At 48.2% G+C, this 16552-nt stretch overlaps 1 protein-coding gene and 1 long non-coding RNA gene across 2 annotated transcripts; one reads left to right on the top strand and one right to left on the bottom strand.

Annotated features, from left to right (window-relative positions):
* The first annotated feature begins 562 nt into the window (after nt 1–562).
* Nucleotides 563–15997, top strand: LOC107205402 (acyl-CoA 6-desaturase). Its single transcript, XM_033515169.1, has 13 exons — nt 563–1014; nt 4508–4618; nt 5652–5849; nt 5963–6064; nt 6550–6675; nt 7872–7932; nt 8263–8339; nt 8505–8602; nt 9170–9266; nt 10233–10312; nt 11346–11471; nt 12334–12407; nt 13101–15997. The coding sequence occupies exons 1-12, from the start codon at nt 808–810 to the stop codon at nt 12383–12385; spliced, it is 1335 nt and encodes a 444-aa protein (XP_033371060.1). The 5' UTR covers nt 563–807; the 3' UTR covers nt 12386–12407; nt 13101–15997.
* LOC117244558 lies at nt 3157–6574 on the bottom strand. The gene is made up of 2 exons (XR_004497907.1): nt 6501–6574; nt 3157–3894 (listed from the first exon to the last, which is right to left on the bottom strand). It is a non-coding gene; the product is annotated as an uncharacterized LOC117244558 (long non-coding RNA).
* Nucleotides 15998–16552: the final 555 nt, after the last annotated feature.

Here is a 16552-nt window from a genome sequence, read left to right as displayed (position 1 = left end):
AGAGGGGAAAGGAGAGAAAGGTGGGGAAGGGGAGGGGGAGAAAAGGAAATGAAGAAAAAATAATAAAGAAAACAGGGAAAAAGAGGGGGAAAAAGAAGGGGAAGGGCAAGAAAAATGACGCGGGGGAAAAAAAAAAGTCGGGCTCAGCTCTTTTACAGCAGGAGCCAAAAAATCTCGAGGACACGGATCTCGGAGCGGGAGGTGGAGGAGGAGAAGGAGGCGAGGGGCTCCCACCCTCCCGTCCCCCGGCGGTCCCGGCCCGCAGCCGCTTCGAAAGATCGGGACGGGCCAATGGCCGGGAGTGGGAGGGCGGCGGGACAGCCGGGATTGGCGCTGGGGCTCGGCTGATCCCGCTGGGAAAGCCCCGGGCCCCGAGCGGAGCGGACGGGGGGGGGATGCCGGGAGGGAGGAGAATGCCTGGGAGAAAGGATGATGCTGGAAGAGGGAGGGGATGCCGGGGGAGGAGAATGCCCGGGGGGGGGGTATGCCCGAGAGGGAGGGTGCGAGGGGGGGTGTGGGTGGAAGGGGCCGAGCTTCCCTCAAAACACAGGGCTATGTGCGAGGATAAAGTGCATCAGTGCGGGGACAGCCAGCCTAGGGGGCACTTCCGAGCAGGCGGAGAGATTCCGAGGGCTGCGAAGCGAGAAACAAAGAGAAGGGAGGACATGAGCGAAGGCAAAGGGAGGGAGCAGGGAACCAGCTGAGTTCAATCCCGCCAGGAAAGCTCCTCCCGTCCGGCACATCCCTGAGAGGCGCAGGGACAGGTTTTCCCCCTTTGGTCGAGAAGACAAAGAATCGAGTGGCCCCATGGGGAAAGGGGGTGAGCAAGGGGGGGATTCCGGGGAGCCGGCGGCGCAGATCCGCTTCTACACCTGGGAGGAGATCCAGAAGCACAACCTGAGGACGGACCAGTGGCTGGTGATAGAGCGCAAGGTTTATAATGTCACCAAGTGGGCAAACAGGCACCCGGGGGGCCACCGAGTGATCAGCCACTGCGCCGGAGAAGATGCCACGGTAAGGACCGACCCCCGCGGCTCTCCCGGCTCCAGCAGCATCCTCTGACAGCTCCTTCCCTCCCTGAAGGGAGCCAGCTGCCTGCTGCCCCCTGTCCCCATCTCCCCAACACCTGGCTCAGCCCTTTCGCTGCTCCCAGCTTGGTTCAAGCTGATGCTGCTCCCCCCCGGAGCCGTGGTGTTCGGAAGATGGGTTGAGAGAGATTGCTCTGCTTAAATCCTGCTGGTTTGCCTTTGTCTCCTGCTTGTGCCATGCCTCGAGCCCCGAATTCAGGAGCAAAGTTTCCCAAATCTCCCCTTTTCCAGTGTGGAGCTGGTGACATGCAGAGTCACGCAGCCAAGCACAGGGAGGGTTAAACAGAGGCCAGGCTGTGTCTCAAAGTTGCTTCTGTGAGGAGGCTCTAAAACAAGGAGCTTTTTAGCTTTTTTTTTTCTCCCCAGGAGAAAATTCTCTGGAGAATTTGGTTACAGGTTGTTACAGAAAAGAGAAAAGGAAAAAAAAAAAAAAAGCAGCAAACCATTTGCTGCTGCTCCAGCTGCTCCTTCACTGGGTTCAGCCACATCTCAGGTTTCACCAGCGTAAAAGATGTGAAAAACCAAACAACGATAAAAAAAACCCCAGCCTTGAATCAGGAACAAATTAGAAATAAATTGTTTGTTGTCTGGAGTTCCCCTCAAAACCACCTTCCTCAGAAGTGCATCCAGAGAGCATGTTCCTCCCTCAGGGTGTGTTTATGAAATCCAAGCTTCCTCAGAGCTCTTCCCAAAACGTGCAGAGACCAAGCAGGAACAGGAACTGCTGGTCTCCCACGGCTCCTGACACCTTAGCAAGGAGGAGAAGGCTCCATGTGTGACAAAATTATTTGGCAGAGCCTTCCCTTTCCATCAGGCCCCATTTCCCTGCATCCTGTGGTTATTTTTCATTCTTTTCCTTGAAGCACTGATGCATTTTGGCCCTTCTGTCCCTTTTCAGTAAATCCTCTGAATGAATAGCTTTCTCCCTCAGAAAGATGGGCCAGGTTTTGCTTTCAACTGCTTAAACACGGAGCTGCTGAAACAGGAGGAGTTAGGATCCTATCCCCAAGAATTTAACTCCAATATCTCCATTAGCAACCAAAAAGCATCTGCTACTGCAGTTGTCTGGAATCCTTGAAAGGGAGGCTGAAGCACAGGTTGGTGGTTCCAGGATTGCTGGTTCTCCTCCCACCTCCCCACCCTACATTGCATCCCACACTCCATGAAGGCATGGCCTTAAAAATGCTCTGAAATTGTTAAATCACCTCTCTGAGCACTAAACCAGGATTGGCATCAGTTTTGCAGCTGCCCCGTGGTGAACAACCATTTACACCCAGAAAACCCTCTCTCATTCAGGGGGAGAAAGGCTTGGCCTTGACCCTGTGTAGGTTCAGATTGGATTTTAGGAAGAAATCCTTCCCTGTGAGGGTGGGGAGGCCCTGGCACAGGTTGTCCAAAGAAGGTGTGGCTGCCCCTGGATCCCTGGAAGTGTTCCAGGCCAGGTTGCACGGGGTTTGGAGTAACCTGGTCTATGGAAGGTGTCCTTCCCCATGGCAAGGGAGTGGAATGAGAGGATTTTTGAAGTCCCTTCCATGGGACTTCCATGAACCGAAACCATTCCATGGGTCTCTGATATTTTTTTAAACACAACATCCGAGTCTTTGCCAGCCTGTTCTGCGGTCACCTCATGCCCAGAGCACAAAGGCAGGGACACTGCAGTGTCTCTGTCCCAGAGGTGGAGATGTCGCAGGGTTGTAAAAGAAAATCCTTGTGCTGACTGCTCTAAGCACTCCCAATGCTCAAGTACAGCTCATGTCTCAATTATACAAAGCTTTTTTTTTCTCACCAAAAGCAGCTGGAATAATTCCCACATCCCAAAAAACACTTTGGCTTATTTGGTCAGTAGATCACAAAGTTGTGAGGTCAAGTGCCAATATCACACAGCATTTCCCAGGGATTATCTTTTACCTTAAGTTTTTATCTCCTGCAGTACAGAAGTGAGAACAATTCCAAAATTCAGGTGCTATCTTATATTTTGGACCTATTAGTACAAGAGCTTCATGAGATATACGTAACAAAAATCCAATCCTTTCATCATTTGCAGGATCTCCAGGCAGTGAGCACCCAATCAGACCTCCAAAGACTTTTTTTATTGCCAGCAGTTAAAATAACACTGAATCAACATTTTTTAATGCTTCTTATGTGTCACCCTCTGTTTCCCTTTCTTCCCCCCTTTATTTTTTCACCCAAAACTGCAGACCCTTGCAGTAGGCACAGTCAGCTATTCACTTCCCCCCTCATTCTGCTTTTCCTTCCTCTTTCACATCTTTTGCAAATTGTTCCAGAGAGGGAAACAAGGCACCAGAGTCAACATTTCAGTGACACATTTATGGGTCCAAGTTTCTATTGATTTTGGTGGACTTTGGGTTTTAGGTTGTTGCCTGGCATTTTTTAACTCCAGACTTTAAATGGAGGGCAGCTCACAGAAAGGTCAGCTGGACACAGGGAGCACTTTTCTGTCTGCCCTTTCTCTTTAGAGCCAGGAGGGAGATATTAGTTGGTCCCCACAATTGTTAGGCAATGGGACAAAGGTGGAAATGCTGGAGGCATGGTTCTCCTGACTCCTGCTTTTAATGATTTTTTTTTTTCCATACTCTCTTAGCACTTCATGGAACCAATCTTTCCTGTTCTCCCAGGTGAATTCCACGAGCTGACTCCAGTTCTGTGCAGTGAGGAAAGGGCAAGGACAGAGTGAGGGTTTCTGATCTGGGTCAGCTTTCTGTCCCAGCTGCTGTCCTTGGGGTTAAAATTCCAGTTGTGCCATGTGAAAGGATCTGGCCAAGATCTCACTATGAGCATCAGGCACCTGTGGGATACAGGCAGACAAAAATATGTGGAAAGTGGAAGGAATAGAGAAAAAGAAGAGCCAGATAAACTCATGAATGCCAGGATCAAAATGACTCCACAAACAAGGCATTATTTTTCTGAAAAGTCACCACTCTTTCCTCAGCTGTTTTACTGCTGGGACTGCCAGACCTGACCAAAACACCCAGGAATATTTTTTGTGTTTGGAATCACACCCAGCTTCACTCACCAGAGTCAGCCCCTCTCTTGACTTGCCTCCAGGAGCAGACTTTCCAAGGGTATTTATATCCTAGGAGGGATTTGCACAAATTCCCCTCTGCCTACCTTCTAAGGGAATTAACAGGATTTAAGTATTTAGTTGCTTAGAAATAATTTCTTGAGGTGCCTTTCACCATATGGCTGGATGCCATCCCAGGTCTCACCATTCCCAGGACAGCAAATTCATCAGGCTTTAGTGGAATTAATGTCCCAAAAAGTGATCACAGAGCTGGAGGTCACCTGGCCCCCCTCTTCCACAGGTTCCACAACTGCTGGAGGTGGGTGGGAATGACACAGTGAATAGGAAACACATCTTAGTCCTGAATCTCACACAGTTCCTCCTGTTTCCACTCCAGGATGCATTCCAGGCCTTCCATATCAATCCCACCTTGGTGCAGAAGTTTCTCAAGCCTCTGCTTATTGGAGAACTCGCTCCAGGGGAGCCCAGCCAGGACCGAGACAAAAATGTGAGTATTTATTCCTCAGCTGGGGTTCAGAGTGGTTATTACCACATTTTTTTCCCTCTTGGGATGCTCTCCAGAGAGGGAGAGAAATTCCCAGTGACTGAACATCTCCATGTAGCCCTACTTTCTATTCTATCATGGATTCAAATATATGTGGAAAGGAGGTGACACTTTTGGCTGTGCAAACCTTTTCTTTCCCACAGAGCCACCAACAGCCAATTTCTGGCATCCCATTCCGGGCACCCAGTCTGGACTGAGCCCATCCTGAAGGGAAATGGGAACTGAGACACATAGAGTGGGAAATATGCACCAGCCTCTGGTGACTGTGGTCCCTTCTGCTGCTCCATTGCTGTTGACCAAGCTCCAAAACACAAGTCCCCAGATGTCTCATTCTGGTGGCCTTGCTAAGGAGCAGCAGCCACTGCCCATCCTCAGGGCAGCTCTGTATCCCTGCTCATCCATTATTCAGGCCCAGAGCGTAGCACAACTGGCTGTGGCCAGGAAACTCAATCCTGCCCTGTTCTTTGTGGCTGGCCATGATTGTGATATATCTGTGTCACTCACAATAGAGGGGACAACGCTGGCCCCCAGTGACCCAGGAATGCTCCTCATGGATGGCTGCACAGGAGCTGGCCCTTGGATTGAAAGGATGACGGGTGATAGTGGGTGCTCATTATAGAGCTCTGGAATTAGGCACAATAGCACTGAGTTCCCTCTTGCTCTGGCTTCTCCTTAGTGCTTAGGAAATTCATTCAGAGAAGAGCCATCAGGTGATGTGACACTTAACAGAGCTTGGATTACTCTCCTGGCTCCAGGTCCAAAAGGTCAGGATGTGGGCTCAGACTGGCCAGTTTATTCATAGGAATACAGGGCAAAAAGCTGGAATATGGAGCCAGGGTCCTTAGGATGGAGCTCATCCTTCCTCCATCCATCCATCCATCCATCCATCCATCCATCCATCCATCCATCCATCCATCCCACAACTCAGTCAGGCTCACTTCCAAGCCTCACCCTGCTCTTGCCTGTCCTATTGCAGTCCCAGCTGGTGGAGGATTTCCGGACCCTGCGGAAGACAGCAGAGGACATGAACCTGTTCCGAGCCAGCCCCTTGTTCTTCTCCCTTTACCTGGGCCACATCATTGCCATGGAAGTTTTGGCTTTGCTCATGCTTTCTTACTTTGGGACCGGCTGGATCACAACACTCATCCTTGCCTGCATCCTTACAACTTCCCAGGTAACAGAGAGAGATCTTCCTCACCCTCCCAACGTGCCCTCCATCTCCATTTCTTTCCTGCTTAGCTCTGATTCCCATCAGCTTCCTAACTATTTGATTTCCCCTCATCCCAGGCCCAGGCAGGTTGGCTGCAACATGATTTTGGACACCTCTCTGTCTTTAAGAAGTCTTCCTGGAACCACATCGTCCACAAGTTTGTCATTGGACACCTGAAGGTAAAGGGAATTATGGAGCCAGGGAATTCTGGGAATTCTACTCTGGCTGTGGCAGAGTAGGTAAGGGAGGCTCTCAACCTTCCCAGAGTGAGCAGAGGCACAAAAAAAGTCAGTGACCATTGCCCATGGAGCAGCCTGGGCTAGTGGAAGGTGTCCCTGCCCATGGCAGGAGTTTGGGACTGGATGAGCTTTAAATTCCCTTCCAACCCAAACCATTTCAGGATTTTCTGGGAAGACACAGTAACTTGCTCAGAGTGCATTTACTCCGTGTTCTTTCAAGACGGATGATCCTTAGGGATCCCGCTGGAAGCAGCAGTCTCATAGCAACCAACAACTCCACCACTCCCTGCTTGCTGCTCTTTCCAAAGCAAATCCCACTTCGGCCACAATCTGAGTCGCACCACTTTAGTTCCTATAAATGATTGGGTAATCCCACCTTGGGAGCAGCTCTCCATGGATGAAAATTCCGTGTTCTCCTTGCCCAGGGTGCCTCTGCAAACTGGTGGAACCATCGCCACTTCCAGCACCACGCCAAGCCCAACATCTTCCAGAAGGATCCAGATGTGAACATGCTGCACATTTTTGTCCTGGGAGACACGCAGCCTGTTGAGGTAAGGAAAAGCAGGGAAAACATGGAAAACTACTGTCCGAGAGGGACTCGGAGAGTGGTTGCGCAAATCCAGGAGTTGGCTCCCATTGTTATGACTTACTCAGGCAGGACTTCCAGGAATGCTAGAAAGGAAATGCTTAATCCAGGGGTTTCGTCTGGCCACTTCGTCTGACAGGAGTTTGGAGCCAATCCTTGGGCTGAGGAGCAGCATTGACTACTAATTCCCAATCCATTTCCTGTGCTGACCACAGGAGAAAGTGTCCTGGGTTAACTCAGGAAAAATAACACAGATGGGATTGGAGAGAAAGCAAAAAGCCACTAAAGGCCACTTTATCCTGCTGGCTTTAAGTGCTAACGTGAGGGGGAAATACCGTGCTCCTCAGTACTCCAGCAGGAACATTTCAAAACTGACCTTCCATTTCCATAGCAAATATCTTCCAGCATCAAGTGATTTTAATTCAATCCACCCCTCCAGAGCCAAAATATTTACTGCCTGTTTATAAAAGCCTACCCAAAGCACTTAAATCATGGTGTTTTTCACAATGGAGCAAGGATTTCTAGTTTTAGAAACCAAATCCCAAGAAAATGGACAAACAGCAAAGACAACACAGAGAAATACAACATTAAATATGGTTTCACAGCCAGATTTTATATTCTTGAGAAAGCAGACCATGGTTCTACTACTTAAAAGAAAACCTAAACATTTGTGATAACAAGGAAAACTGGATTTCCACCTCAAAATATCTGATATTAGGCCAGAATCAGTCTATCCCAATATTCTCACATTGGTATAAAATCCTTTTCCAAATTATGCCAAGCACACAGCCTTGCAGAGCTCAGCCCAGAGGGAATAATGTGCCTGATTTATTTGTGTTACAAGCTTTCCCTTCCAAAAAATCAGACTTTATGCCTGTCACATTCATATTAATAAAGATGGAGGTGCTGGCAGCTCTTCTTCCAGACAGGAATGGCAGAAGGTGAAGTGCATCAAAATTCCATCAAGTAAATAGAAATTATCTTTAAAAACCTAACACAATGACAAAGTCAGGACATTTAATCACACCAAGTCTCTTTTTACCTGCTGGTGGGAATTCAGTCAAAACTCCTTGGTCAATAAATTAAGAATTATTGCAGAGAATCTGCTCTTATCTGAGAATGTCCCAATCCCAGGCTGAGCTGTCTCTTTGTGTCCTGCAGTATGGCAAGAAGAAGCTGAAGTACCTGCCTTACAACCACCAGCACGAGTATTTCTTCCTCAGTGAGTATCCACCCTCCTCTCTTCCCTTTTCCTGGAATGCCACTTGTCCTTTCCAGCCCTCACTGTGTGAGCAGAGCAACTCCTCAAATCCCAGCTCATCCCACCCTTCCTCAGGACCCTCTCCAGGTCCCAAAATCAGCTCAGGGATATCCAAGCACCTGGAGCATTGCCCTGTAGAGCAAGGGGATGTAAAACAATTTAGGCTGGGAATAACCTCCATGTGAGAGGCTCTGTGGGAAAACTGCACGTTCCCAGTTCCATGGAACAGTCTCTCATGTCACACACCTTCCCACCCCTCTGATGGCCAAACCATTTCCCTTTGCCTTGCAGTCTTCCCGCCTCTGCTCATCCCTGTGTATTTCCAAATCCAAATCATCTCGACCATGATCAAGCGCAGGTTCTGGGCGGTGAGTGAAACATCCCCTCCATCCCTACGGGGTCTGGCTGGAAACTGGAGCAGAGAGGGAGGCCAGGGGGCAGGCAGGAATTACCCAGTGTTCCCAACATCATCAGCAAGGACACATTATCCAAGATGGGCAAAGTGATACCTGGTGTTTTCTCTATCCCCTCAGGACCTGGCCTGGGCCATCAGCTACTACCTGCGCTACTTCATCACCTTCATCCCGTTCTACGGCATCCTGGGATCCCTGTGTCTCCTCACGTTTGTCAGGTAGGGGATCCCTGCTGCTCTCCCATCCCTCCACTGCTCTCTGAGCCTGGCCTCAGCTCAGCTGTGTCCCACTGCTTCACTTCCCTGTCAGCATCACCAAGTTCCAGCTCCTCTGGCACTCTTCCTGCATCTTCCCCTGCCCTGTGATGGTCCAGTCAGGATTCTCCTGCCTTTCCTCATCATTCCTTATTCTCACACACTGCTGACCCCACTTTGGTCACGGCTGGACCCTCCCAGAGTGCCTCATCTTACTCTCTTCCCAGCTGACTGTGGAAGTATTTCTGTGCATGCTCCAAAACTGAAATCAAGCTGGAAAACTTATCACAAGCAGCCCATCATTCCCAAAATTTTTGATGAAACTCATAATGCAAGAAAAAAAAAACAACAAAACAAAATTGCAAGACTGGATCATCTACTCTTGCAGAAAACAGCCTGGAACAAGGATGATTCCAGGCAATTCCCTGTCAACACCCATCCAAGTCTCTGATGCTCCCTGCAAACCCCACTCTAATTACCTGATGTCCTCACATCCGATAGAAATTGTCATGATTTTTCTTGGTTTTGCAGGTTTCTGGAGAGTCACTGGTTTGTGTGGGTCACCCAGATGAATCACATTCCAATGGAAATTGATTCTGAGAAGCACAGAGACTGGCTGAGCTCCCAGGTAACTGGGAGGAGGGAAAAACACCCCTGACTCACCCCAAAATGGGATTTACTCAAAGAGTATGAAAGTTACCACCACCCCCAGTGATACCACCACCCCTTACTAGGATAGAATGTCTTGTCCATGACTTCTCCCATAAAGATATTCATCCCAGAGCCAGCAGCAATGCTGGGGAAAGACATGGAATTCCAAAGTTCTGCAATTACTTTGACAATTGAAAGGTTACCTGCTCCTGGAGGGAAGTTGAGCTAAGGGCTGACTGTGGTGACTGAAGCTGGACGTGACTGCAAATCCAAAAAGCATTCCTGTGTGTTTTGGGCACAGATCTACACAGGCCTGTAGATCCCAGCAACAAAATAGCTGAGGAAAAAATGTTGACTCTTCATTTTGGAGCCTGCCTTAGTCCTTTCATTCTGGAAGATGAGTAATTGAGTGCTCCCTTTCCTCTTCTTTATTCTAGAACCGTACTCTTGATATTCTGGCAGTTCTATCTCCCTGCAAATCCAAGTAAAATGTGTGAGGGAGAAACCTAATCGAAAGTTTGGTTGAATTTTAAGAATCTGAAGAAAATATTATCTATTTTTATGATCACTAATGGCAAGAATACCTAAGAAATATTCTCAGAATATCAACTTAAGGCAAACTGGGCAATAACTACACAGGAATGGGGAAACTTTGTGTCCATGCATTTTCCTCCTGTTTTCCACCTTGGTACTGTTGTCAACCCTCTGATCTCCAATGAGAGAGGTTGAGATTTAGGAATCTGGGCTTGGGCTGCTCCATTACTTCACCACCAGTGAGAGTTTGATTACCTGAGGCCCTGAGGGATGATTAAAGCTCCCCTTGCTGCACCCAGCAGGCCCAGCATGGCAGGCTCTGCACCCCCAGAGTTCAGGGAAGAGGAAATTCACCCTGGTTTTGGGATGAGCCATCCCTAACACTCACTGTTTTCTCTCTCCCTGGCAGATAGCAGCAACCTGCAACATTGAGCAGTCCTTTTTCAATGACTGGTTCACCGGGCACCTGAACTTCCAGATCGAGCACCAGTGAGTACAGAGCCAGCATCGTGAGGGTGCTGCCAGCTTGTCACAGCCCAGGGGAGGGAATTATCCCATGGGGAAGGATGGTATGCCAAGGAAACAGAGTTTCAGACTACACAGGTGTGGAAGTTGTGGCTGCTCCATCCCTGGAAGTACTCCGGCTGAGGTTGGATGGGGCTTGGAGCAGACTGCATTAGTGGAAGGTGACCCTGCCCATGGCAGGGCAGAAACTGAATGAGCTTTACAATCCCTTCCCACCCAAACCATTCCATGATAGTCTGCTTCTATTACAGCCATGACATTTTTCTCTCTTTCTCCAAAGCTTTCACTTTCACAGCCTTAATTTAGGGTTTAATTAGGAGTTGTCATTATGCGTCTACCAGTTACAAAAGCTGTGGGCTCAAATCCCAAGCATCCACCTCAGAAAACTCTCCTCCCCTAAAGCACTCCAGTGTTTTATAGAGAGTGGGACTGTGTAGGATGCTGGGTACCAGATTCAAGAAAAAATATGGAAAACAGGGCCATATGGACAGTCTGTTGCCAATGGCAACAGCAAATGTAAAAGAAATAGCTTTTAGGGTGAGGCTGGCTGTTTTGGGAGCCAGCTTAAGAAATCTCCATGGAAGAGCATAGGGCAAGGTTCCCCCAAAGTCCCTCTTTACCTGCTTCCAGAAGTGGAGAAGCAGGTCACTGGGAATTCAGTTCAGCAGGAAACAACTATTCCCAGAGGAATGAGAGGCCATCTCTGAGGCTGTTCCCTCACTCCTGCTGCCCTCTCATTTCACTCGTATCCCTTCTTGCACAAACTGGATTTCAGTGTGTCCTGAGCATGGCTTTGCTTTGAGGCATGACAGGAAAATCAGTTTTCACCACCTCCTTGAGAGAGAGGAGTGTAAAGCAGGGGTGTCTCTGTGCCTCCCTTTTCAGCTTGAGGAGGAGGCAGCAACAATGAGCCCCTGAGGATGCAAACCCTAATGCCCATCCCTTGTTGCTTGTCTCGTGAGTTTTCTCAGCTTTGTTTCCTCTCTCTCCTCTCCAGCCTGTTCCCAACAATGCCACGGCACAACTTCTGGAAGGTGAAGCCTTTGGTGAAGTCATTATGTGCCAAGTATGGAGTCCAGTATGAGGAGAAGCCTCTTGGGAAAGCATTCGTAGACATTGTTGGGTAAGGCCCTCCTGATCCCACCTGCAGCTCATTTTTCCAGGGACACCTGATATTTTCTAGCACAGAGGATCCAGGACATGGCAGACCCTTCAGAAATTTGTGTTGTTGCTGTCAAAGTACCAAACACTTGACCTTTAGATGGGTACAAACCTGATCATGGCATTTGGGGTCATGGTGGCTCAACAGAGCTGGGGTCAATCTTAGAGGGCTTTTCCACACTTAATGATTCTGGCTTTTATACCACCCTGTTCTGACAGCTGCCAGCAGATCTCCTGCTGCAAAGTGAGATGAATCAAAGGGAAACAGGTCAGGTTACAGCCCCTGCTGTGTCTCCTGAGAGCTCTGCCAGCAGCAACAGGCAATTCCCTACAGGCAGAGCTGGAGACCAGTCTAACAGTCCTTGTCAGCAGCCTCGGTGATAATGTTGCTGTCTCAGTTCCTCCGAGGGGAATAATTCATGGCAGGGAACATGAGAAAGCTCTGCAGTCCAGGCACCTCCAGCACAAACCCCTCTGAACATGGGCAGATTAAAGTGGGGTGGCCACAGTGGCAGGAGAGCTGGTTCCAGACCTGCTTTTGTCCTCAAATCCAGTTAGGACAGGGCCACACAGCACCAAGGCACAGCAGAGTAAAGCCTGCAGGCTCCCAGGAGAACTCACAGCTCCTTCCAGTGCCTAAAAGGGTTCCAAAGGAGCTGGAGAGGGACTTTGGGCACAGGTCTGGAGTGACAGGACAAGGGGGAATGGCTTCACACTGACAGAGGGTGGGTTTTATGATTGATATTAAAATTCAGTAACAGCCTCCTCTGCAGGAAAAACATGACAGAAGCAAGATTCCCAAACTTCTCCTTTTCTTCCCACAGGTCCCTAAAGAAATCTGGAGATCTCTGGCTGGATGCTTATCTCCATAAGTGATCATGAATCTTTCTGGGGAGGTGTGAGTGAGCGGGAGGGATGGGGGGGCATGGGGGGGAATCACAACTTGTGTCTTTTACTCTCAGATCTCTGTCTAAATCCACGGTTGGAGAGGAGTTTCTGTCTTGTCAGCTGCTTCTGGTTCAGGCCCAGACAACCTGTTTTAATCCAGGCAGATTTAAAATGTGCTTCAGAGAGTGGAAAGCTAGGCCAGCAGTGCAAAGAAGGGAAGGTTGGGAGAGGATGATGAGGAATGTTTAAAAAAGGGGCATTAATATCTGACCTTGACCTTCTTTTCACATGATTCGTTCTCATTCTGCCTAAACCACACAAACCCTGATTCACACCTAAGGGATTTTAGGCCTCAGTGAGTGCTTGCAATCCGAGGACACCCCAGTCAGCTCATGCCTCTTTCCCAGGTTTGTGTGAAAGAGGAATCACATCCCACAGGACCAGCAGCTGCTGGACTGTGCTTCCAGCCTGGTCCAGAACCCAGCTCTCTCCTTTCCCTGCCTCCTTCCCTTCTCTAATCATAGCATCCCTCTAGTTCAAGCTGTGACCCTGGCCCTGCACAGCTAACCCCTAACCATAGCAGGGTTAACATAGCCGTGGTTTTAGGATCAGCCCCTCTTCCCAGGGCTCTGTAGATTTCTGGGTTTAAATAGCAAAATATCTCCTTTAGAAGAGGTTCTGTTTTCTTTTTAATGAGGAGCAGGTCTGACACAACGAATAACCAGCAAATCACACAAAAGACCAAAACAATCACACAAGCAAAAAGTGCTAATTGCTCCTCAGTGCTCCAGGGGAACCACAAATGGCCTTTTCACCATCCTGCCCTGCAGAAACCCAGAGTCCTGCCTGTCTGCACACGCCTGGCAGGCACCGATCCTCTTCTTGCCTGCCCGAGGCCAGGAGCCATGGCACTGTTCACCCCTCCCTTGGGAACAATCACAGAAGGAAAGGAGTTCTCCCTGAAAAAGGAGGAGCTGCTCAAACAGACAATCCCAGCTGGAATCAGCCCTGCCCAGGCTGTGCTGCTGATGCGAGAGCTTTGGAGAACGCTCTTACAAGTTGTCTAAAACTCTATTTTCTGCCAAGCGCCTAATTACCAAAATTCACTAATGGCTGATCTTGCTGTCAACTTATGGTTGAAGCTCCCAGGTGCTTCTGGAGCAGGTACCTGACCCCAAATAAACCAGGGGTTCAGGTTCAGCTGCAACACTACAGAAGAGATATTTGGTTTAGGACAAAGGGCTGTGGTTCCAAAAGCAGCCTCCATCCAGCACCATCATCTGCCTCGGTGCTCCCTGGAAACACCAGGAGGGAGACTCTGGTTACTTTGCACGCCTCATTACTTCCCTCAGCTCTGAAACTGGATCTTCTCTATCAAATCCCTGAATCCTAGCAGCATCCCACAGAATCAGCAAGGTGCTTCATCATGAACAGAGATGACTCTGGGACTGTGGCCAGCATTGCAAAAAAAATAAAAAAATAATGTATTCCCTCCCTGAGTCTTTGGAGAATAAAATGAGATTTTATCTTTGCTTACAGATAAGGAATGAATGTTTAGGGTGAAAAGCTACAGAAATAGCTTTTTCGAAAATCACACTTCTGGATGGTGTGATTTTCCAGGCAGGTAGTAAGGAGCTAGCCTGGAATTTGGCTAACCTCATCAGTATTGCCTTAATTTGTGCACCCCATCCTTGAATGTACCTCACTGTGCTCCAGCAAGGATGACCATGAGTACAGTGGCATCAACAGTGAAAGCTTTTAAATGTCCAGCTTATTTTTCTGACAGCCCTTGGGTTTTTTGTCTTATTTCCAGAGCAAATATTTTCCTCCTTAGCCCTGTCCTTCTCTCTTTCTCCTCTTTTCCTCTTCTCCTCTTCTCCTCTTCTCCTCTCCTTGTTTGGGTTGATCTTGGGGAAAGATCAGCTCTTAGGCAAATGGGCATTTTTTTCCCAGAAAAAACTTATTATTTTTCCAGGCAAAGCCTCTCTGGCTCATGTAGTTTTTCCTCTACTTCCAAAAAATTCCAGCTATCTGGGAATTTGAGTTGTTTTCTGTGTGCCTTGATTCCTTGTTGACATCCCATCCTGCAAGTGTTACAGGCCAGGTTGGATGAAGTTTGGAGCAACCTGATCTAGGGAAGGTCCTCCATGGCAGGAGGGTGGAATTGAATGATCTTTATTGTCCCTTCCAACCCAAACCATTCCATGATTCTAGAAGCTCTCCACTCTTTAACTGGAGCATGTCAAAGAGATCACTGACAAAGAGCCCTGGAAGTCTGGATCAATCTGCTTTGTTATCATTGTTCTCCAAGTAAAATTAACTTTATCTGGAGATATTCCAGAAGTTTCAGTAAGACTGGAAATGTAGATGGATATAAACTTCCCATGAGCTTTGTCTCCAAGGCAGCAATGAGTGAGAGACGAGCAGGTTAAAATCTGCCATCATAATGACCAAAACACAGAATTTTCAGCACAGCTTTGCCCAGCTTTCTGAGGACTCTTAACTAACCAGTTCATCTGAAAATAATGAGGTGAAATCTTGTCCACTTTCTCTCTTGATAAAAGTCATTCATTTGCACTGTAATGAGACAAGTATGAAAAAAAAAACCTAAGCCAGTAAGGGGTGCTGGAAGCCTGCCAGGGTTTATTGAATCCAGCTACACCACATGGAAATGGGGAGCTGGAAACACAGAGGTGGTTTCAAGGCAGAGAATCAAACAACAGCCAGGGAAGGACTGGATTTGTTCTCCCCACTCACTGTGGGGGACTGGAGTAGGAGCTGGAGGACCAGGATGATTGAGGATGTCAGAGAAAAGCACAAACTGCAAAGAGAAGTCTCTGGGTGTGTTTTGGGAGGAGAATAAGAGATGGGAGAAGTTTGGGAAAGTCAGGGGTTGGGGAGGGATGCATGAGAGTGGGAGAAAAAATACAGAGGGCTGAAGGAGGAGGAATTTGGAATCAGGTGTCCCATGATCTCCCAGCATGGCTGGAATCTGCCTGGAGGGCTGTGCTGGAGACACAGGGCAGGACAGGGCAGAGCTGGGGCTTAGAGGGGGTGGCAGGGACCGGTGACATCCACAGGCACCTCACAGTGAGCTGGATCTCACACTAAGCCCTAAGCCCCCACCTCCCACAGCTCTGGGAGCAGGGACTCATTGCCCTCAGTTTTCAGGGAGAAGCACAGTGGGAATTAGGGGACTTTTCTTGGAGGTTTCCCTCCAGGCCTGGATTCGAGCAGTCTAGATCCCAACTGCTCACTGAAATAGGGCTTGGGGGGCTGGTTAGGACCCATGTCCAGGCACCATCATTTCCTGCTGCAGGGGCTGAGCTTTCTGGCTGGATTTGAGATCTTCATTAGAGCAAAGACATCCTTTTCCTTAGTAGATGCTTTCCCAAAAAAGCCCTCATAACAAAGCTCTAACATGTCCAATGTTAAAACAGCAAACCCACATTCCTTATAGGACAGCTCCTGGTTTATTTTTTATTTTTTTTAATTCTTAAAAAAAAAAAAAATAAATTACAAAATCCAGTAACTCAAAAAGAGAATTTTTTTTCCTTGTGTATTCTACCACTCAATAAAATCATAACTATTTGTTGACCATTCAAGTGCTTTATGTGTTTTTTTCCAGAGTCATTGGTGCTCAGGGAATTTGTTCCCTCTTAGGATTGCCTTCTGCCATACAAACCCACAAGCAGGTGGCATGGAGATGCCAACTAAGCAAGTCAGGAGATTTCTGGGGTGGGAATATCACCATCCAGGTTTTGTTCTGAGATTGAAAACATGTTCAGATTCAGAATTGTAAGGAGTCTGGTTAGGATTTGACATAAAGGGTGATTCAAGCTCCAGTTTCAGATTTAGCCTTGTAACTGGTTTTCTTTAGCAGTTCAAGAACACTGAACTTGGCTAAGAACACTGTGGAAGCAAACTAAAAAAGGACCTGAGATCAGACTTGCTTATTATGGCTTTCCTTGATTTTCCTGGGGCTTTTTATGGAGGAACACTAGCCAGTGAGTGTGGAAGGTCCTTTTTCCACTTCACATGGTCAAATTAGTGGAATTACTTTGATACCATTGACTTTAATAGCACATATGGATTTTTTTATTAGCCTTCACAATCTCAGGATCAATGCTGCTGCTTCCCCTCATCCTGGGAACA

Source organism: Parus major, chromosome 5 (assembly GCF_001522545.3).
Source record: "Parus major isolate Abel chromosome 5, Parus_major1.1, whole genome shotgun sequence".
NCBI classification, from domain to species: domain Eukaryota; kingdom Metazoa; phylum Chordata; class Aves; order Passeriformes; family Paridae; genus Parus; species Parus major.
The sequence above is the reverse complement of the archived record's forward strand: the minus strand, read 5'-3'. Positions and strand labels throughout refer to the sequence as shown.

Bases quoted from the DNA above. Each gene is read 5' to 3' on its own strand.
- LOC107205402 (XM_033515169.1), top strand. From the start codon at position 808: ATGGGGAAAGGGGGTGAGCAAGGGGGGGATTCCGGGGAGCCGGCGGCG. The intron at 5,850-5,962 runs GTAACAGAGAGA...CCCTCATCCCAG, and splicing joins GCATCCTTACAACTTCCCAG to GCCCAGGCAGGTTGGCTGCA. The intron at 9,267-10,232 runs GTAACTGGGAGG...TCTCCCTGGCAG, and splicing joins GAGACTGGCTGAGCTCCCAG to ATAGCAGCAACCTGCAACAT.